Source organism: Macrosteles quadrilineatus, unplaced genomic scaffold (assembly GCF_028750875.1).
Source record: "Macrosteles quadrilineatus isolate MER2022 unplaced genomic scaffold, UCM_ALF_1.0 Scaffold_3__2_contigs__length_128488019, whole genome shotgun sequence".
Classification (NCBI taxonomy): Eukaryota; Metazoa; Arthropoda; class Insecta; order Hemiptera; family Cicadellidae; genus Macrosteles; species Macrosteles quadrilineatus.
Genome location: NW_026542596.1, coordinates 54,673,362 through 54,694,523, shown reverse-complemented (window position 1 = coordinate 54,694,523; position 21,162 = coordinate 54,673,362). Strand labels below are relative to the sequence as shown.

At 33.7% G+C, this 21,162-nt stretch overlaps 2 protein-coding genes across 4 annotated transcripts; both read right to left on the bottom strand.

Moving 5' to 3' along the window:
- Nucleotides 1–761: 761 nt before the first annotated feature.
- On the bottom strand, nucleotides 762–9,710 carry LOC128988714 (beta-1,3-glucan-binding protein-like). Of its 3 annotated transcripts, none has more exons than XM_054410284.1 (3): nucleotides 9,529–9,710; nucleotides 3,107–3,337; nucleotides 762–917 (listed from the first exon to the last, which is right to left on the bottom strand). In XM_054410284.1, exons 1-3 carry the CDS (start codon nucleotides 9,662–9,664, stop codon nucleotides 799–801), a joined length of 486 nt encoding a protein of 161 aa, XP_054266259.1. In that variant the 5' UTR covers nucleotides 9,665–9,710; the 3' UTR covers nucleotides 762–798. The 3 variants fall into 3 exon arrangements, with proteins under 3 accessions (XP_054266259.1, XP_054266258.1, XP_054266260.1); XM_054410283.1 differs by lacking the exon at nucleotides 9,529–9,710 and adding an exon at nucleotides 3,838–4,004; XM_054410285.1 differs by lacking the exons at nucleotides 762–917; nucleotides 3,107–3,337 and adding exons at nucleotides 5,549–6,532; nucleotides 8,070–8,300 and having other exon boundaries at nucleotides 9,529–9,706.
- A 1,249-nt stretch (nucleotides 9,711–10,959) lies between these two features.
- On the bottom strand, nucleotides 10,960–18,778 carry LOC128989683 (invertebrate-type lysozyme 3-like). Its single transcript, XM_054411670.1, has 4 exons — nucleotides 18,682–18,778; nucleotides 15,927–16,112; nucleotides 15,432–15,505; nucleotides 10,960–13,019 (listed from the first exon to the last, which is right to left on the bottom strand). The coding sequence occupies exons 1-4, from the start codon at nucleotides 18,725–18,727 to the stop codon at nucleotides 12,816–12,818; spliced, it is 510 nt and encodes a 169-aa protein (XP_054267645.1). The 5' UTR covers nucleotides 18,728–18,778; the 3' UTR covers nucleotides 10,960–12,815.
- Between the last annotated feature and the right edge of the window lie 2,384 nt (nucleotides 18,779–21,162).

The following is a 21,162-nucleotide window of genomic DNA, read 5'->3' as shown; positions in this document are numbered from 1 at the left end:
GGATAACCTCTAAAGTTATCAAACATAGGTCAAGAATTATTGGATTTCCCTTGTTTCAATACAAGATTGTCCTTTAAAAACATGTGGATGATTAAAAGTCCTTGTTAATTGAGTTTCAAAATTTAACATAATAGGTGGATCACATACTAGGATATTTTATTTAAAAATGTATTTCAACTATAAAAAAATTTTGTAAACAATCTTAGGAAAATTTAAACAAATTGAATATTTGAATTTAAAAAAAGTGTGTACAGTGTTATTGCAAATACTTAGTAGATATTTAATTTCTTATTAGATGTAAATACAATTATTTTTTCCACTTATTGTGCTCATGTCTTTTTTTGACCCTTTAATCTCATGTCATATATTTTTAAACCTTCTGATGATACAATAGTTTGGTCTGTGTTGATAGCTGTGAAACCAAGCTAGCAATGACTTGGGTCTGTTTCTTGGTTCTGCCACTTTTTATTGAAACAGTTCATTCTTGATCTGTACTAGCTCATTCGTGAATGGGCAAATTAAATATGTATTGATGGAAACTAAACAATACCAATAAAGAGCGCCTAATAAATAAGCTCAGTTTAATAGAATTTTAGCTTTGTCAAGACACATTTTACAAAAAATAAATCATTAAGAACCCATGTTAAAATGGTTATTAAATTTACTTATTGTTCTAGTATAGAATAGATTGTATATAAATACTTGTTTAAAAAAAAAATAAATAAGAAATACCAACAGCACTGGGAAAAAATACAAATATAAAAAATAAATAATGAGAGTCATCTACATTTTACTGCACTAGTTTCTGCGTTTAGGTTTCTTTTTCAAGGGGGCGGGTGGGATGGGTTCTACATCGTCTTCAGGATTTCCCTCGTCAGGCTCCCCTGGAGGGGGAGAAGGTGGGGATGATGAAGTTCCTGAAAAAGATTACTATTTTGAACAAAAATATTTTGTTACTTGAGCGCGGTTCCCACTTTTTTTGGAAACCTACCTTCATCTTGGATTTGATTTGTGATCCACATAATAATAATGAAGATTACTATAATTATAATTGAAAAATAATATTCTACAATGAAGATTATTATAGTTGAAAACATAATATTCTATACTTATTCTTCACTTAACTTGTCTTAAAATACACATCCTACATTTACTGTTACAGTATTTGAAGTTTTAAAATGGACTTATGTCCAAACATGTAGCTTCTACAACAAAAAAATTATATAATTATTATTTTAGGGTGCTCAGTTGTGCTTTATTTACTACTATAATTTAATATATCAGCAGCCCTATTACGTGAACACGTAAATGAAAAATCCTACACTGTATGGGTCATGCTTCAAAATAGTAGCTGAAGGCTCGCCTGGTAATCCCAAGGTTGCAATCCTAAAAAAGGCAGTAATTTTTTGATGGCACTTAACTAGGCCCAGCTGTCCTAGAGACTTTTAATCTCTCGACTCGCTAAAGAAACAGCTGATCCAACAAGGCTCAATATATCTCACTCTATTATACTCTCATCTTGCAATCAAATTCATCCTAAAATACGAACCCAGGTAGCTGTAGTTGTCTTAAAAGTAGCCTAGTTATATTAACCTATTCTAAACTTAGCCTAACTGTTAATCTCTTCTTTCCATCTTGACAAAGGGGGTAATCTGAACAAACACCCAATTAATAATTATATTTGTTCCTACCTTAATTGGAACATAACTGATCCTAGTCAGTAATCAAGTTCACAAGGCAACAAAATCCGCATTTTTAAATTACATCATAAGTTTGTGTGTTGGTATCTTAAGAGTCCTTGGAGGCTAGCGGCCATCTTGGATAATTTCAGCTGCTGAAGAGTTAAATTATCACCCAAAAATAGTTTTTCAAACAGCAAAGTGATTATAATTTAAATATCTTGCATACTATGAGATAAAAAATTGTCTCTGTTGTTTTGAATTGATTTCCAATGGAGTCCATGGAAGCCAACGAACATCTTGGATTTGCCCGGCATAAGAGCAATGTTAATTTTGTTATTCTTAAACAGCCGCTGAAGAGTTTATTTACCATCTCAAAATATCTTTTCAAATACCAAAGTGACTGTAATTTAAATATCTAGTATACTGTGGGATTAAAAATGTTCTTGTATTTTTTTAATTGTTTTATGAGTTAGAACGTCTAGGCTCCAAGGCCTCTTGATTACAATATTATTTAACCCTTTCAGTGCTAGGCCAATAATTCATATTTTGTAAGACTTTTTTGTTTGCCTTTTAATTCCATTACCCGTTGTTGAATTTTAACTGTCATGTTGTCACTATTTTATTAATTAGGCTAATTTTGAATAATAACACAATAAGAAAATATATAAGAAAGATAAATCCCGGTATTTGTAGTAAACATCAAATAAAACTTAGTTTTTGTTGTAATTTTCCTGGTTTTCCTATAAATTTTTATGTTCTGATAGCTTTATTTGAAACCAAAATCTCACAAAATCAAAAGACATATAGTTTACAATGTAATATTGAATTTAACCCTGATTTAGTTGGACGAGGTTATTGTAATATAGCAATTTTAGGGAAACTAATGTTTTGCAGCAAAGTCTCAGGAACACATTTACTACTACTAAAACTAAAAGATTGCATCTAAATAGTCCGTGACTAGCTGGTGCTGCTACCTAGTAACGCATTGAACAACTATCTGCAGCGCCATCTGTTCACAATCGGTGGCGACAGCTTAAATACCGGGTTTTGACTCCCCAGTCTTCAAGCACAGATAGCCGAGAAGGCTAGGGCGTGTGTCACTTGGCCAGTGGCATTCGTCTGCTCGGGTTCGAATCCCGTCCTGTGTGGCAAATAATTGGTGACCTGTGTGTTTGTAGCGATATACTACAACCACTGGGGCATAGTGAGGTGTTCATAATCCTTGGTTTAGACATACACCTCGAAATCATCGGATTGGGCGAATCTTTTAGCTAAGTGGTTGGTAGTGTATCCTATGAACATGCAGGTCACCAATGGCCGTTTTGCTATTTTTTTTTTTAAATAACCTTCCTCTCTATATCCCTTAGGGTTTTTTTAAAACAACGATATATCGTTTCATAGCACTGAAAGGGTTAAACTCTCACCTCCCACTCTATACTCTCTGTTGCGTGCGTTGTAGCCCTGGTTGTCCTCTATCACATTTATCCAGTAGTATATGACATCTCCTTCCTTGGCCCTCAGCTGAGGAATTTCCAAAGTCCATCGGCCGTTAGTCTTGTCATACACATCTTCTGCGTAGTGACCATGCTCGACACCTCGGAACCTTTCATTTACGTTGATGTGAAACGCAACTTGTCTCCAAGCAGGGTTGTCATCTATTCATGATTATTACATTATTTTACAGGTAGTGTTCTGATATGAAATCAAATTAGTTGCACTTTAGTGGTCACCTAATAATCACAATATCACAGGTTGGATGCAGAAAAATGTTAGTACTTGATGGTTTGAAACTGGACCAATCGTTCCTTGATCTATGGACTTTTATAAACAATCGTGGCTTGAGAAACAGCTCATCTTAGTCGGTGAAAAAGCTACATAAAACAAAAAATTTATTCTGGTGCAATATAATTGCAAAATTTACAAGTTAAACAATTGAAAATTTATCTTGCTGCATTTCTGCAACTGATACATTCATCGTTGAAAATGGAATTTTCAATATTCAGCACTACTAAAACAATAATATATCTAAAATCTTTTGATTTAATAATTTACCAAAGTATTGTTTATGATTTTGAATATTTTATTCCCCTATTTGTAAATTTACTTCTATTTACTGTAGCCATTTGGAAATACCATGAATTAATCGTAAACTTACCTGGAAGGGATATCCTTAAACCGCTTGGGCTCAAAACTTCCAATGATGCTTCAGGTACAAAATTCCTCTGAGATTGAGTATAACTACAAAACAAGATTAAAGCAAACGAGTAAATCAAAACGTCCATCTTGGACAGTGGCCAGCAAAGAAGTGAAGAGTTTTCCTCATCTTGCAGATGATTAATGATACAGCTGTGACGCTGTTCCATTGCATACCAACGACGGTCAGCAAACTTGATGAACCGGTATGCTGTTTTGCTAAATGATGGTGCTAAACATTCCAAAGCATCCAGGTAAAAGGACAGCGTAGTAATGTACGGTATTTAGTTTCTCTTCAATTATTTTACATTCTATTCTTTATATTTTAAGTTCAGTTGTCGCTAGTTTGCAAATTTGTTATGTTCAGGCTTATAAGTTGCATAACTTTCAATTACTTTTGAATTGCATTTTAATGAGTATTATATTAACACTTCAAACGATAAATTGTATATTTGTACTCCATGGCTGTATACAAAATTACTGTGAAAATTTGGATAAGAATTAATTAATAAGATTGAACTGTGTACTTCTATGAATGAGTCCAAGTTAGTAAAGTAATCAATTTAAGGTAAAGAATTAAAAATTTATACAAGCTGAAATTCACTGCTTACAGCTTATCTTTGAAAACAATGTTTGTTAGCTGACTCTGTCTTTGCCCTTATCAATGTTTGCATTGAAAGCTATTTATACAGTTTTTTTTACTTTAATTTCAGTTTTTTGGTTATGCCTTTCCTTGTCTTGCGTTAGCATTAGGAAGTCGTCATGTTTAAGACATATCCGGTGCCGCAGGAGACCCTTTTCTTTAAGGAAACTCACCAAGGAACTTCAATTAATTGCTCTACAATCGTCACTAAAAGCTGAATCTAAACATCAATATCCTTCTTCACCGGGCATGTACTGTATTATCTAAAAATATTTGTTTAGTGGACTTAGAATAGCGCTTTTGTAGATATGGCTTTTATTTTTTTTTAAGTTTCACTTGATTACATAATATGAACTGACGATCCATTCCTAAAAACCATAAACATCAACACAGATGCCGGTTATTGTCACTACTGGATGGCAGTGTAAAGAAGTAAATTTCTGTTTTAAACATAGTATCAAAAACATCTGTGTTAGACCATCTCCCGTCACCTAGGCAACATCGTGGTCATCTCCTGCGATCATAGAACCATCTTGGTTGTCTCAAACAATCACAGCAACATTATTATGTCGTGATCATCTCCCACGACTACGGCAATATCTTTATCATCCCTCGTGATCACTTATACATCATTTACCGGGAGCGTTATATACGTGACACAACGATTTATGGCCGATAGCATTGGTGGTCAAAAAACTTGTATTCGAACAATTGCCAGCTTTTCTCCTGGTCATTAGGAAATTTAAATTATACTTCAGTTTTTAGTTTACCCTACCTGGTTGGATGGGCACTTTGGCCATACAAATGTTAATAATGCCGGTAGATTCTTTCTCGTAAGACCATGTTTACGCGTAAACAGCCGGTGGGTGGAACCATTGACTCTATAACACTAGTGTTATATAGTCAATGGTGGAGCCCTCTTAGCTTCAAGTTCTTCACTCATATTTGCATTAAAATACGCCTAGTTGCAATCTACATTTTATAAATAAGCAAGAGCAGGTTTTAGTGGAAATGCAAATAAAACGGCTGGTCATTCTGATTTTTATTTTATTTGGCAGGAATGTTGATTTACCTAAACATCATTATCAACTTCCACAATCAAACAGATTGTTTGCGGATGGGGACCTTAGTAGTGATAGAAGTCAAGAAAAAAGCACTTGAATTTGAACTAGCTCAACTGGCTCTGGTCTGAGAATATTAGAAGATTTGTTGTTGTTAAAATGATTTTTTACATCAATTACTGTGAGCAATGGAACTGTTAATTCATTCTAGCAGCCACATATGATATGCTGTAGATATGCTTTGCTTCAGCTCTGTGTTTTTCATTAAAAAAATAAGAGAGTCGAATTCAGCTCACCCATTGATTTTGTTTGTAAAAAAAGGTAGAATTCAAGTGAAATGTTGCAATCACTGTAATACATGTTGAAATGTAAGCCTATTTATATTGTATTTAGAGTGGGAGAAATTGTGGTCACTTAAAAAATAAATAATACGTCAAATAGACCTATATCTTTTGTATTTGTAAAAATAATAGCTAGAACACTTAGGTAATTAAAAACGGACCAATTAATTGACACCCAAAACTATTTAAACCCTCTTAGGACTGAGTAGCTATTGAAGAATTTAGGTATGATTAAGACTGGCCACCAATTATTTTTAGAAATACACGTTTTTATTGAAAAAAAAAAACATATCACTAATAAATTGTACACAGTACAAGAAATATCAAAACATAATCCGCTCAAATATCAAAGTTTTTAAAATATTTTAAAACTTTCAACAATAATAGTAATTTTAAAGCTTTGATTACAACCATAAAAACAGTTTGTTTGAAAGGAATTCATCCATGAGTATGAATTTCAGTAATATTAATAATTTAAAATATATAAATCACATTTTTTAAATCCTCGAGTAAAGAATAATTCAACCAATTATCCAGGGAACGGTTCAGCATCATCTTTTGGATCTCCGTCATCAGGGTCTGGCTCGTTAGGTCTTCCACCTGTTCCACCTCCTAGGAGAACACAAAAAGCATTTGAAAAGGTTGTCATTTTCATTTATTTCTTTTTAGCGAATTTCCCATATAGGGAATAAGCTATTACCGTAGGTCTTATGGTAAGACCTAGACCCGGAACCGATTTACTTTTTCGTTTTGAGGCCCCCAGAGGCCAAAAACACCGTCCATTTAAATAACTCGAGCAAAAATGATCCGACTTTGATGAAATTTGGTACAAATGTGTAAACCTACGTTTATTTGATCGAGTTCATGAACCAGCATAATCGGACTATAGGAACGGGGGTTTGTGGGGTAAAAATTGATTTTACCATTATTGACCCTTAAAACACAAAATACCATCATTCTCTCCAAACCAATTTGTAGTACATAAAAAAAGAAATAATTTTGTATATTGAAGCGTTGTTGTATGCCCAACGGTTACAGAGATAATTCTACAATAAATAATTGTGTAAAATATTTTATTTAATTTGTTTGGATCAGCTGTTTGAAATTGTCGAATAAGCTTTCAACAGTTCTGATTGTTTACATTGAAATGTCAACACAAAGGTTGTGAATTTTCTTATGCTCCTATGGAGACCAATTAATATTTACTTTTGAAAACCTCACCTCAAAACTTTGGTCGTCCAAGGTGGTGTAGCCCGAGAGGAACTCGGGGAAGTGAATAGGCCTATGACATTCCTATATATGTGGACTATCGGCGTGTTTGATTTTGGCTGTATCGGTTCAGTACTTTAGTTGTGGCAGCCGCACAGACAGACACCACCTCAATTTTATAATAGTATAGATGGATATAGATTATCCTCAAAAGGGGTTACATCTTGTACTTCTATTGTCTTGTCAGTGATACGTTGTCTTGATTTTAGCCCCCCCCCCTCTCCCACAGAAACAATGAATTAGCAAAAGTCCTTACTTGAATTCCCATAAGTCGCATCTTCCCATATTGGTGTATTAGGGATTAACGTAACCCAATTTAAGTTTAACGGCTTCCTTTAAGTTTCTACTCCTTTCTTAGAGTAAATAAATCGGGAAAGCTGCAATCGGGCATACCCCAGGGAAATGGAGCATATTGTGAATGGGTAAAGCTTTCCTTGAGTGATAAAACCAACACCTTGAGTTCTCTGTCAACTCTGTTGATGTCCCTGAACTTCTAGTCATCATAAACAGATTTAATGTAGTGCTATATTTTATGTTTGTTTTCACTGTAGATTTTAAGGATTAAAAATAGAGGTTTGTGTTACCTATGATACTTTTGGAACAACCATTTTTCTGTACATCAACAAATGTTATGTGCTGTAGTAAATAGAGCACATTTTAATCTCAGTATGTCAACTGTTTGGTTATAAAACATCTGATTCTGATCTGAAAATGTGCTAAATATTATGCAGCTGTAGTTGAAGTTGTAATGTACTACAACAGATTTTTCTGACAGTGTAATACGGATAACAAAATCTGTCATGCAGTCATAAGACTGTTGTTAAGGACATCCGTTGTTTAAATATATGACAGAGCACTCTTTAGGTAACTAAATCCTCACCTCCCACTCTATACTCTCTGTTGCGTGCGTTGTAGCCCTGGTTGTCCTCTATCACATTTATCCAGTAGTATATGACATCTCCTTCCTTGGCCCTCAGCTGAGGAATTTCCAAAGTCCATCGGCCGTTAGTCTTGTCATACACATCTTCTGCGTAGTGACCATGCTCGACACCTCGGAACCTTTCATTTACGTTGATATGAAACGCAACTTGTCTCCAAGCAGGGTTGTTATCTGCAAAAATCCGTTTAACACTGAATTATTTTTTAATTTTTTAATTATTTTCAAATAAACAACCATGTGAGTGAGCGAAAACTTGTAGAGACTTCTTATGATATTGTAAAATCTGAAGGCATTTTGATGTGTGTCATGTTTGATACATCTTAATGTGCTGAAAAGAAATAAATATTTCCCACGTGTTAACAAGCAACAGTTTACAAATAAATGTATGAGAAGAAATAAGTAGTAAACAAAAAAGCACCATCTATAAAAACCTGACTGAAACTTGAAAATCCTAAGTAGGTACCTTAAAATTGTCTTCAGCTTATCCATAACAATGAAATGTTTAATATTTGGCTTTAATATTTTTACCTATGACCATTGTTTAAACTAGCCGTATCAGTTCAGTTCTTAGAATTGAAAAGATTCACTTTACAGAATTGTTGTTTTACTTAAGGTACACCAATGACCAATGAGGTTCAAGGATTGAGAACAAGTAAAATTGTAGTAAATAATAAGTAAATGTTTCGAACGTCCACCAACCAGCTGTTCAAACCAATTTAATTCTTAGTGAGTGGTGCAAATAATGTTTGGTACATTTAGTGTTGGCACTCGCCAAATGTCTCGTACCTTAAATTTTCATTCCTACTTGTGTCGTTAATACTATCTTTAAGCGATCATTGCGTAAACTACTATTAATACTTTACCTGAAATGGCGACCATACCGTCTGTCTTGCCTACAATACAGGGCAAGTATAGCTGAAGGGGGTTCTAACAATTTGTAATAGTTTGATCAGATGTTGAAAGTTTGATTAATGCATACTGAAAAATGATCTGTTCAACTTACACAGTATGAAGTATTAATTTTGCATGTGTACTGACTGTTATATTTTACAAAAATCGGGTTCCTTAAATTACAATACCTCGCCTAACTCTAATCAATCACTGATTTTAACAGTCAATTAAAGTCTATAATAAACATTGAACAGTTTCTAACCTTACAAACATTTATTGAAAAAATGTAAACATAACTCAGAGTGATATGGTACAAGTTGGTATGTTCCTCTGCAAATATTTTGAACTCATGACAAGAACTGAAACTATCTGAAATTTTCGAGCTAAAAAACAGCTTCACAGGCATATATTGCTCAGCCTTTATTCATATTCAGGTTAAAATACACACAGTGTGCTATTGTCTCAATAACATGTAAGTCAATTTGATTAAGTACTTTTGAATATTTACCTGGTAAAGAAATTCTCAAGCCCCTTGGATTCAAAATCTCCACAGTTGCTTCAGGTACGAAATGTCTTTGTGAGTGGACAAAATGGCTAAAGAAGAATAACACAAAAGAGAAGCCCAACCTACCAAGCCCGTCCATCTTGGGCAGTGGCCAACACAGATGTGTTGAGGTTTCCTTATCTTTAACCTTGACATGTTAAAAGTTGTACTTACACTGCAAAAGAGTTTTTTGAGATTATTTTCCCTCAAAGAGATTGAGGAAACGAGTGATTGAGTTTGGGTTTCCCAATATAATTTTGGGAAATACGTATATTTTCCTCCACTGTTGAACTACAAATTATGTTTTATTAGGAAAATATGTTTATAGTAGACAATTTTGCAGAATGTAGAGTTTACTTTCGTTTGTTAATGAAATTTGTAAACATTTTTGAAAATCTAAAAATATTACTAATGTACAATAGTGTAATCTACTAAGCAATAGGAATAAATTAGTGTAAAACTGTTAAAAAGATCAATTGTAAAATTTACATAAAATACAATATTAAACTCATCTAATTAAAATAATAATTATCATCATCAATTAATTATTTAACTGCTTATATATTTCACTCAGATATTTTTAAATAAAACAAAATAAAAAATAATAAGTTTTTCTGTTTACAAATTATAAATTATGTTCTCGCAGATGAGACTATGTCAAACAAAACTTAGCATTGTTATTGAATATTTCAACATCTCCGTTACTCTCTTTTGCAATAAACATTTAATAAAAGCAATTTATAGATACAGGTTAAAAGCACAATAATAATGCATATACAGGCTTAGGCAAAAGTCTGGAACCCCCCAGTTCACTTTTTAACGCATTGCAGTAGGAAAACCAAACTCGGCTGGAATGCGAACTCGTCCAAGTTTATCCTCCCCTACACCTTCAGACCAAATTTAATCAAAATCGAAGCAAAATTACTTGAGTTATCGTATTTACGGTCATATATATAAATATCTCTATATTATATATGTATACATACATAAGAATTTGAACGAATAGTGTTAAGTCTCTGGGGACAACAAAATGAAGAAGAAAATCTGACCCTGACCCAGGTCTTGCCGTACCACCTACAGTAATAGCTACTTTCCTATAGGGAAATTCGCTAAAATGAGGTAAACAAGTTCTTGACCAGAGGTTTGACCACATATCTTCCTCGTTATGTGGTTCAGACTTGTTTGACTGGTGCCCACATTGGGGGCGATGGCGTTTTAGCCTCGACTATATGTTTACATTGAACACAAAACAAATGCCGCTGGTTTCCTGTGATAACGGTGTTTCTGAGTTTGATCTATTTAAAAAACAATCAAGGACAGGTTTCAAAGGCAAAAAGTTAAGTAAAAATAAGAATGTTTTTATTATTTTCTAGAAAACTACCGTTACTCTAACAAACACACAAACAGTATACAATTACTCATAATTTTTTAGTTATAAATTTCCAAATTTTTTTTATTAAAACTCATTGATCTGTGAAGATACAAAAAATATTTATATAGCTTAAAAAATACTTGACTAATAACAATCAGTAATTAATAATAAAAAAAGGGCTGTTAAAAAATATATATATTACAAAATAGTCTATCAAAAGTTGAATAGACATCAGATTATAAATAATACATATTCTTTTATCATTCATAAAGTGACAAAAGTCCAAAATTTGAAGAACACACTATATATACAAGGTTTTCCAAAACATATAACGGTTTCATACTTATACAATATTTACTACATTTAACTTACAGTATAGGTATCTATGGGTAGGCTGAAGTTGTATCAATAGTCAAAGGTGAAACCAAATAAATATTTATTACTTTTGAAAAGCGCTCAATTATTCTTATGTGATTAACATTATAGAATATAGTATAGTTGTAATACGAGGCATGTTTTTTTAAGTAAGAACCGTTTATAAATTTCTCCAATCCAGCGCTGTGATTGGCATTTTGGACATTTGTTCTGTGTATGTGCATCTATTGGCAAGCCTGCGCTGGAAATTTGGCAACAATCTGCCGTGTTTACATTCGGTTTCGAGGATTCAAAATGGTGCCACCAATTGAAACTGCCACCTACTGTGAAGTGTGCACTGGAATTAGATTTTTAAGTGCTAAATGTGTGAAAACCATTGAAATTCATTGTCAGATTAGTGAAGTGTATGGCAAGAACAATATGAGTAAAGGAAACTTCTCAAATAATGATGAGATCCTAAATCGTTGATCGATCGTCGATAATCTACTGTTCTCTCTCACTTTTTCATCAAATTTAAGCATCAATTCATCAGTAATCACAGATGGCCGCTCATCATGAACGTTGGTGCGGCCATCTTTAAATGCCCTTACACATACTTGCGTACCATTCCGTCACTCGTAATATTCTCGCCATATTTTACTAGTTTTTTGGATGAATTTTAGTGGCTTTCACACCTTTAGCACTTAAAAATCTAATTACAGTGCGCACTTCACAGTCGGTGGCAGTTTCAATTGGTGGCACCATTTTGAATGCTCAAAACCGGATGTAAATACGGCCGATTGTTGCCGAATTTCCGGTGCAGGCTTGCCAATCGCAGCACTGGAACAGAGAAATTTAAAAACGGTACTTACTTAAAAACATGCCTCGTATATACCATGCAATGGTGTGATTGTAAGAAAATTCAGTACCTAGCTTTTTGATGGTTCACAACTGGGGCCAGCTATCTTTGGCCGTTGGGTTTTAACTTTGACTATTAAGTCAATGATTTTAACAAATGCTTGTGGCTAAAAACAGCTGATCTCCATCAGTAACAATAAAAAAAGCTGCACAGAAAATTTCACCCATTTTACACAAACCACGATTCAAATGTCCAGCTAAGCTATAAATATACATGACTATTATTTACTTTACATCGACCTATGACATCTATGAATATGATTATTATGCTTCCAACCAACATTACCCATAATACCCATATTTTTTATGGACAAATTTACATATTAATTCATTATACAGTGTATAAACTTAACATGTATTACAGGGTATAGGGATATAATTTAATGTGTTCTAAAAAAATTGATTGGATGGGAATTTAGATCTCTTACTTGTTACATAAAAACGGGTAAGGTTACAATTTGTCAAGAATAATTCAATAAGAATGTTTTCCTTTTTTAAAACAACAATCTTTTTTCAAAAATTCTAATCTCACTTTGTCTTTGCCATTTGTTCAGCAAATTGTTCCTCCGAACATAACATGTGAGTACAACTTAACTCAACAAGCTCATCAATAATCTTGGTATTTTGAAAGTCGCACATCGATCATTTCAGCATCCCTGCTATCACCATCAGTTATACTGTTGGATCGATCCAGACAGTTTTGGAGTGCAGTTGTTGATCCGACTCTCAACGGATTTCTGCAGCCAAACGGTCCATTAGCGTGGATAGCCGCAATGTCAAGGCAGTCAACTTTTCCATCACCATTACAATCCTACAACATGTTCAAAATATGGTCCAATTGTTAAACCAGGTGATAAGGCTAGAATCAGCTGATTAGTGATAAGATGTAAAAATGTGCAGAGGCTATATGGATACACCAATGACTTCTAGGTACAATAGACATTCCAACTCACGGATCGGACTGTCACGGACTGGTTTTGTATGTATAAACGCAGAGATTTAGGATAGGTGAGGCAGGAAGGAGTTTTGGAATCGACCGATCATCTTTATAGGACAATTTATTGGGAAATATATAGTTACAGTAAATGTTGTTCAACGAATACAACCTAGTTACAACCTAGTTAAATAATCCCATCAGACAGTGATCGGAGCTAATAGAGCTACTGTCGAAAGTTTATATTTTCTCAGTTGTTTATACTGTGGTAGTAAAAATAATATAAAAGATGGTAAGGTATTCAATTGAAAGCAGCATACTATGTCGGAGACTCATTTTGACTTCTCAAACTGACTTGGGAATGGAATACTAGTTCAACAGTCAAACATTCATACAGTAGTTATTTTTTGTTAATTATTTAATTTTTGTAATTGTCTGATCTTCGGAGTTATCCTCTCTTCAGACGATCGAGTTCGTAAAATCGAGTGTCATGTACTTGTAATCGTATAGGACTAAAATTCTTAAATAACTTATCTTATCACTTTAAAAATGAAGAAAAATACAAAATTAATCAATATAAAAATCCATCTATTCTTTTAATAAATTCTTTACCCCACCCATTGTACTTAAATTATTCTATTTGTAGAAAACAGATTGCTTTTTTTGTTTAATCTCCATACTTTCAAAAGCAACTTTGTTCTTTTTAGGTACTAGAGTCCTTAGTTGACGCCATTCAATGTACACATTTTGAATTTGTACACTATAAGTATTAAAGTATAGTAGGTACGTCTAGACAAACATTTTTAGTCACCCCTGTCTGTACTTAAAAGATACTTTCCAGGCTCTTTAGGTACCTGTAATTTCTTACGAGCTGTAGCCAATCTTGAACTTAAAACAGAAATAGTCGAATGAACTGCTCACCGAGTGTGTCACTGTCAAAATTCTATTTTCTCTCTTAGTTTATGAAATATTTAGTAGGACATAAAAGATGCTTTAGTTTAAAATAAGTAAGTAGTGATTTTAGAGTAGTAGTAATTGACAAAAGCATACTCTGACGTTGGCTCAGTACAATAATTTTTAAAACACAACTTCAACATGAGAAATGGTATGTCTGCTTCCCTACTTAGTAAAAGCTACAAGTGAAACGAGTCGTCTATACTCGGTTCACAATATTTAGACAGTTTGAGGGGAAGTTCCTCCACAACATTTTTTGTACTTAATGTATGCTGATTAATCAGCTGTTGAGCGTTAAATGTAAGGATATAGTAGAGAGGATAGGTTTCTTCCCTTAAAACCGCCTAAATATTTTGAACAAAGTATAGTAATATGTGAGACAATAGTGACAAATAGTCAATATTGGAGAGGAGCTTAGAACTAAAAAAAAAGTTGTATTATGTTATGATCAGCATAGTATTAAATTACTCATTGTTATAAGACGATGCCTATTGCCTATCTAGCTTCTGACTGCCCGTCACTAAGGCCTAGCTGTTGTGGCAAAATTATAATCCGTACACAAAATCTAGGTGCATGGTTTTAGGAGAAGTAATATATCCCCTCTTACCTACTTTTAATCCTTCGCGGACGGGTGACGGATGTATCCACCTAAGTCTTTGGCGATAAAGGACGAGTGATGACAGATATATCCACTTATGGTTTTTGATGTTCCGGACGGGAAGCGGTTATATCCGCCTTCTCTTCAGACAGACTGGCAGATGCTTGAGCAGTAACCAGAGGTGGCACTTTCCTGCTCTCTCCATGGCTGCGCTCACCCCCGCACTCCCCCCTCTCTCCCGCGCCAACCCCTCTTCTGTGCCTCCTCCCCTCCCGTGCACCTAACACCACCCCTACACTCCCCTCTCGACGATTTGCGCTCAACATTACGTTGTCTTTATTTATTGTTTACATATTGTTCTTTATTTATTGCCTAACATTGTCATGGTCATATCTTCAAAGACGGGTGGCGGATATATCCGCTGCATTTATACTCATCTGCGGACGGGTAGCGGATATATCCGCATAGTAAAAAACGAGTAAAAAATTATTTTGACAGTATGAAGTGTTCCATTGTGTTTATTTTATGTATACTTGTATAACAAAACACAAATAAAGAAAATAAATTTTTAGTTTTTCCTCTGATTTTTTCCTGTCTTATGTCTGCATCATACATTAAGCAAAAAAGTGGTGGGGGAACTTACCCTCAAACCTTAATTTTGTGAACGGACAATAGTAGGCTAGTAAATAGTAATGCTAGAAGTAGGCTCATATAAAAACAGTCACTTGGTCACTTACCTGGCTGTATCTAGTCATGTAGTTACGAATTGTGGTTTCTGCACATTTCACATCCACTGCACACTGCTGGTATTCTATAACAAAATTAAAACTATAGGAACAATGATAATTTTGTAAACAGTAGAAATAAATTTATATAATGTTCTGCAATGCATAAATTGCATAAACATACTTTGAAGTGAATGAAATTTTGCTAGAATCAATGCTTGTAATCATTTTTTTACTATACCTTTGTGCATTGTTTTGATTTGTTTAAACTCGTCATTAAGATTGTAGAAACAAATAGTACATCACAAACCTTTTAAAAGATAAATTAGGTTTTTGAACAGGACAAAAGTATAGATTTTTTAGTGTGTTATATGTTACATTAAAATTCATTGCAGGGAATCCTTTCCCCCAACCCTTGGAAAAATGTTTTGCGTTCCCATTGATAAAAGCCGTAGGCGTCCCTGCTTTATTGCTATCCGTGCTAAATTGTGAGCAAAAATAATCTACCTGAAGATGAAGGAACTGCTCCATTGATTGTAGGAGATCCAGCATCAATCCAGAATGGCATGGTGATTCCGTACGGTCCACACACACCGTTTTGACAACCGACCATGAAGTTACACTCGGTCCCATAGCTGATGAACTCACACAGACACGCGATGCAGGTGTCATCAATAGCTCTGCATCCTGTAACTACCTCGGAAACAATATTTGTCAGAAAGTTTTATTACTGAATCAATCCAGCACAAAATGGTGTTTTACTTTGTATGATGTGTCCTAAAGTCCTTCTGAGAAAAGTAAGTAGCTCTTGACTGGTTTGATAGGGGCTTATTATCAGAGGAGTGAGTGGAGTAGACGCCTTGGAGCAGGACTCTGTGGGTGTGGAAGAAAGTAATGGTTAGTGTTACAAAAATATTGTATGGTAAGAAACAAAACTAAGGATATCTTTTTTCTATCATTTTTCTATGAAAAAATTACTGTTCTAGTTGTAAGTATAAATTAATGTGGAAATATACCACATTAATTTATACAGTGGAGTCCCGATAATCCAAAAATCCGCTTAATCCGAAACCAAAAAATATTATTTTTTGATTTTTTGAATTTTTTTACATTTTTTAAAATTTTTTAGAAATTTTTGTATTCAACTTTTAACAGTTGGCTGTACCTCTTCCAAATTATTCTGTAGCGGCCGGTCAAGATAGACTTGTTTTATAGCGTATTTTAGTAAATATTTCGCAAATTTTTTTTTATTAACATTTTTCATTTTTGTCCAGGGTTCCAATCCCGCCAAATCACAAATGGATTTTATAATGCTGCAGCCCCCAGGTCTAGACTAAAGTAATGTGAAAAACAATCTCGGGCTCGTGCCTAGCGTCCTAAAAAAATTAAAAGCATTTTTATAAATAAAAAAAAAGTTTAATCCTAAATATTTAATCCTAAAATACAGGCTGATAGAATAATCTTTATTGATAAGAGATAATCTTTGATCTCAGCAATATTTTCTCAATTTCCTCAACAAATCTATTGCAAGCGTATTTGAATATTGGGTCTCTGAATTGAAGATGTGAGTGTGTTGCAAGCTTTGTGGTTAGCGTCTCAGATTTTGTTGCGATAGAGGGATGTGTTCGATTCCCTACACACCTACAAATCATATAAGTTTGGATAGCTTTCCAAAAATAAGCGATTGTTTATCTACTCTATAACCTGAAAAATGCCACAGGAATAGACATTAACAGAAAAGAAGGGCTTTAAAAATTGTGTTTATATATTTTTTAATCCCACCCTGTCACAGTAAACTTACTGGCTAAACACTTAGTTCTGTTTGTTATCACTTGAAGTTTTATTTCTTTGGGATTTTTCCTGTATTTTTGTTGTTAGAATGAAGAGTTCAATTTAATGTACTCTTTAATCTATGTCCAATATATTTGGTTAATTACAAACTTGGGTTTGCCACTACAAGGAGCAAAAGTGTATATTGTGATGGATTTAAATTACAATTAAATAAAAAAAGCTGTCATATACAAAGAAGCATATTCAAAAAAGAATAATCACCTGAGAAAATATTGTGTGAAATGTAATATACCATAAAGTGTTTGTGTTTATTATATAAAAATACCCCTGCCGCAGAAAACCTGCAGACTAAGCGAATTTCCATTTGCCTGAATTGATATAAAATTAAATCTATTTAAATAACATTAGGTTAAACGAGTAGGTACCGAGGTATGCTATTACAGGGAGGCTAACAAAGTGTGGTTTTTTTGTAAAATTTTAATAGCTTAGTATAAAATAAATAACTTTGCCAAGTTTGATCAAAATATATCCATAATCAAGCAAACTACAACATGTTCTCTATAGGAATAACATGGGAATTTTAAATTTACAATTTTTTTGAATTTTCTCCATAATCAATAACCGTATTAAAACACTTCAATATACTTAATCGTTTTTCAAGTTCTTCAAAACGGTTTAGAGAGAAATTAGGAAATTTTGTGTTTTAATGGTCAAAAAGTGAGAAAAAACTATTTTTACCCTGTAAAACCCAGTTCCCATCATCCGATTATGCTGGTTCACGAATTCGTTCAAGTTTATTCTGCCTTACACCTTCAAACCAAATTTCATCAAAATTAAAAAAAAAAATTACTCAAGTTATCGCGTTTACAGGCACACACATTCATATAATAGATTAAATTTTAACCAATAGTGTTTTGGCCTCTGGGGACATAAAAATGAAAAAGAAATCGGTCCTGGGCTCAAGTCTTACCATGAGACCTACGGCAATGGCAATAGCTTCCCTATAGGGAAATTGGCTGATATTGATAAAATCCCAAATTAGATCCACTAATTATAACGTTGATGAGAAATAAATCAACATAAAACTGTATTTCAATTTTATTCACCTCAATTGAATCATTTAGGAAGGCAGGCTTGGAGCTCTTAGAGATGCTAACATGGAAAATGATTGTTTATTGAGACAAACTTGAAAGATTATTCAACCAGGATACCTTAAAGCCAAAAGATTAGAAGCCATATTCATTAATATGGCAGTAATATGTTTTTTGTTCAGACAAGATTTAAGACTTGCAGTTTAAAATATAGATTTTTATGGCAAAAATTGGAGGCCGCTGGCTTATCCATTAAAAAACCATGACCTGTTTAGAAAAATAAAAAAAAAAACTTTATGTAACCTCTAATTTACAATGCAAATTCCTTGAATTGATAGTGCAGAATCTATGTCTAATTCCGATCAATTTCAGAAACTCACCAAGAACAAGAAGAGAAATGATGTTGAGCAGTGTTGTCTTGGCCATCTTATGTCTGTTACTGACCAGTGGCCACTGATGACTGACCAATGATAAGAGTGTTTGGCAGCTACAATAGCAACATTGATAAGCATGTATCTGATAAAACTATTATCGTATATTCTTTACTATTTATGATAGGTCAAACCTTTGATTATAGAAACTCCATCACCATGTTAATTTGTCCCCAGTTTTTCAATCTTAATTTGTTGAAGTTTATGTTAGCCACCAACAGATTTCGCTGATATAAATGACTGATTTCTGTCGAATACACAAACCTTTTACCACTGATGGAATGACTTATTAAAAACATTATTTTATAAAGTTAAGCAGCGACACATAGTAAATTGCTGCCCCAGAGAAAATTATGGAATCTTTCCAAATCTTGAATGACAAACCATTGCACCTTTTCTCACCCTACACTGATTATAAATTAACCCCATCCCTATCAAATTCCAATCGTGAACTACCGATATCATATTGATCAATACAAAAATAATAGGTTTTGGTAATTCTTTTAACAGGTTAACCCGTAATTCTTCTTTGAGAGAAAGTCCTATGGAAGAAGTCTGAAATAGCATGATAAAAATCTGAATTGTCTTTGCATTGGCATTCAAATGAACAATGATTGAGAGACTGCTGTTTTAAAATAAATGGTCAGGATTGTAGCTATGTGTTCTTTCATAAAGATCTTCAAATGAATAAGGCATATTGTTGGACATATGACTATATACATATGATATTTTTTTTATACTTCTTCCATAGAGCATCTTTTTAGCAAAATAAAACATTCAATACATTTGTTTTGCAACAGGGTAATGATTTATGCACCTTCATGGTCTACTAAAGTGTATTTACCATAGTGTGTAGGACTCTCACCCACTATAAACCCATCGGTCCAGGAAATAGAAATCCCCTCGGAAAAGCTGCTTACAATACGTCATGAGGGTGCCCTCGTATACCAGAGATGGCATTCCAGGCACGATGTTCTACCAGGTTCAGCTGCACAGCTGTTCCATTTTCTTTAGCACTCTCCATGAGAATGCAGAAACAGGGTTTCGCGATTTGGGACTGGACAAAATCAAATGAATGAGTGTGTCCGGCAAAATCAGGCCAACGACCGTTTCGAAGTCCCTTATTCTGACTGTTTCCCAACTCAAGCATTGGAAGAAGGTATGCAGGATATCACCGTTAAGACAGTCAATATTACCAAAATGTCAGTTACTACAGTAAGGACATAATCATGGTGTTAAATCTTTCTACGTTTATTTATAAAGAATAAGAAGCCACTTAGGTGCTGAAATATTTAGCAGTTTACCTTAAATATATGCTGATTCATGCCTTGTATTTTGGCAGATGGTAAAACCTGTGTAGCTAATTTTATAAACAGTTACCAAATAAAGTTATGTTCAATATCTTCAAACAATTTTGTTCATCTATATTGTATCTATTACAGAAATATTATTTTTTTAAGAGGTTTGTAGCTTCTTTAAGCCTTGCATTTGTCCGTCCACATAGGCCTCAGGCCTGCGTATCCAGCAAAGCAAGGGGTGAGCCGGTACGTACAGTACAAGGGTGAACTATACTGATGTAAATTAGTGACAAGTACCATGTTCTAAACCCACGATGTTGCTGCCTTGGGCTCAAAGTCCGCCGCACTACCGATTGGACCACCAAATCACTAGTAGATAAAGCAGAAAAAATATTTTGTTACAACAATATTTTAGTTTTGTTGAATTTATTTGTAGTTTTAATTTGTTGTTGAATTTGTGTTTGTGTGTACATCTATCTATTTCTTCACTTATTATTTATTTTGGAAAGAAATAGTCAATCAAACATGAAGGAAGAAGGTTTTAATCAAATTAGACAATTTGAAGACTCATTTACTTAAACATATACATTTTAACATATACTGTTTGGCTTTAATAATAAAAGTTAGATGAAAACATACAAGTACTGTAACTGAAACCAAATCCACAAATACAAGGAAAAAGCTTAGAAAACTATATCACAACCAGTTATTACTGCAAACCTGTACAGTACTGTGATTTAGAGTAAAAAACTCACAAGTCAAAACTCTTGTAACAGCATTTCTTAAATTAAATAAATAAAGTCCATAACTCAAAAAAAAGGTCAGTCGATGCTCTAGCATGTATTTTAGGTCTTTGAAACTTTAAAAATGAAAATTGTATACATCAATTGTATATAATGGTATATACAATTGTATTCATGGTATGTATATCGAAAGTGTTGACTCTAAACAACAGAAATGAATGCTATAATATGGACCAACACGATCCGGGTGATATTTAATTGCGAAGCATTTTTTTTGGCTTAAAAATGTCAGATACTATATTTGGGAAGGTTTATATATAATAGTTTTGCCAGCATATCTGAAAATATGCAAACCAACTGCTGTTCTTAATATAAGAAGGTTTAAACTG

Excerpts from the sequence above, each read along its gene's own strand:
- LOC128988714 (XM_054410284.1), bottom strand. The coding sequence starts at position 9,664 with ATGGACGGGCTTGGTAGGTTGGGCTTCTCTTTTGTGTTATTCTTCTTT. Across the intron at positions 3,338-9,528 it reads CTTGAGAATTTCTTTACCAG|ATGACAACCCTGCTTGGAGA; the intron begins GTAAATATTCAA and ends AATCATGAATAG. Across the intron at positions 918-3,106 it reads CAGAGAGTATAGAGTGGGAG|GAACTTCATCATCCCCACCT; the intron begins GTGAGAGTTTAA and ends AATCTTTTTCAG.
- LOC128989683 (XM_054411670.1), bottom strand. The coding sequence starts at position 18,727 with ATGGCCAAGACAACACTGCTCAACATCATTTCTCTTCTTGTTCTTG. Across the intron at positions 16,113-18,681 it reads CATTTCTCTTCTTGTTCTTG|TTACAGGATGCAGAGCTATT; the intron begins GTGAGTTTCTGA and ends TTTCCGAGGTAG. Across the intron at positions 15,506-15,926 it reads AGCAGTTCCTTCATCTTCAG|AATACCAGCAGTGTGCAGTG; the intron begins GTAGATTATTTT and ends ATTTTGTTATAG.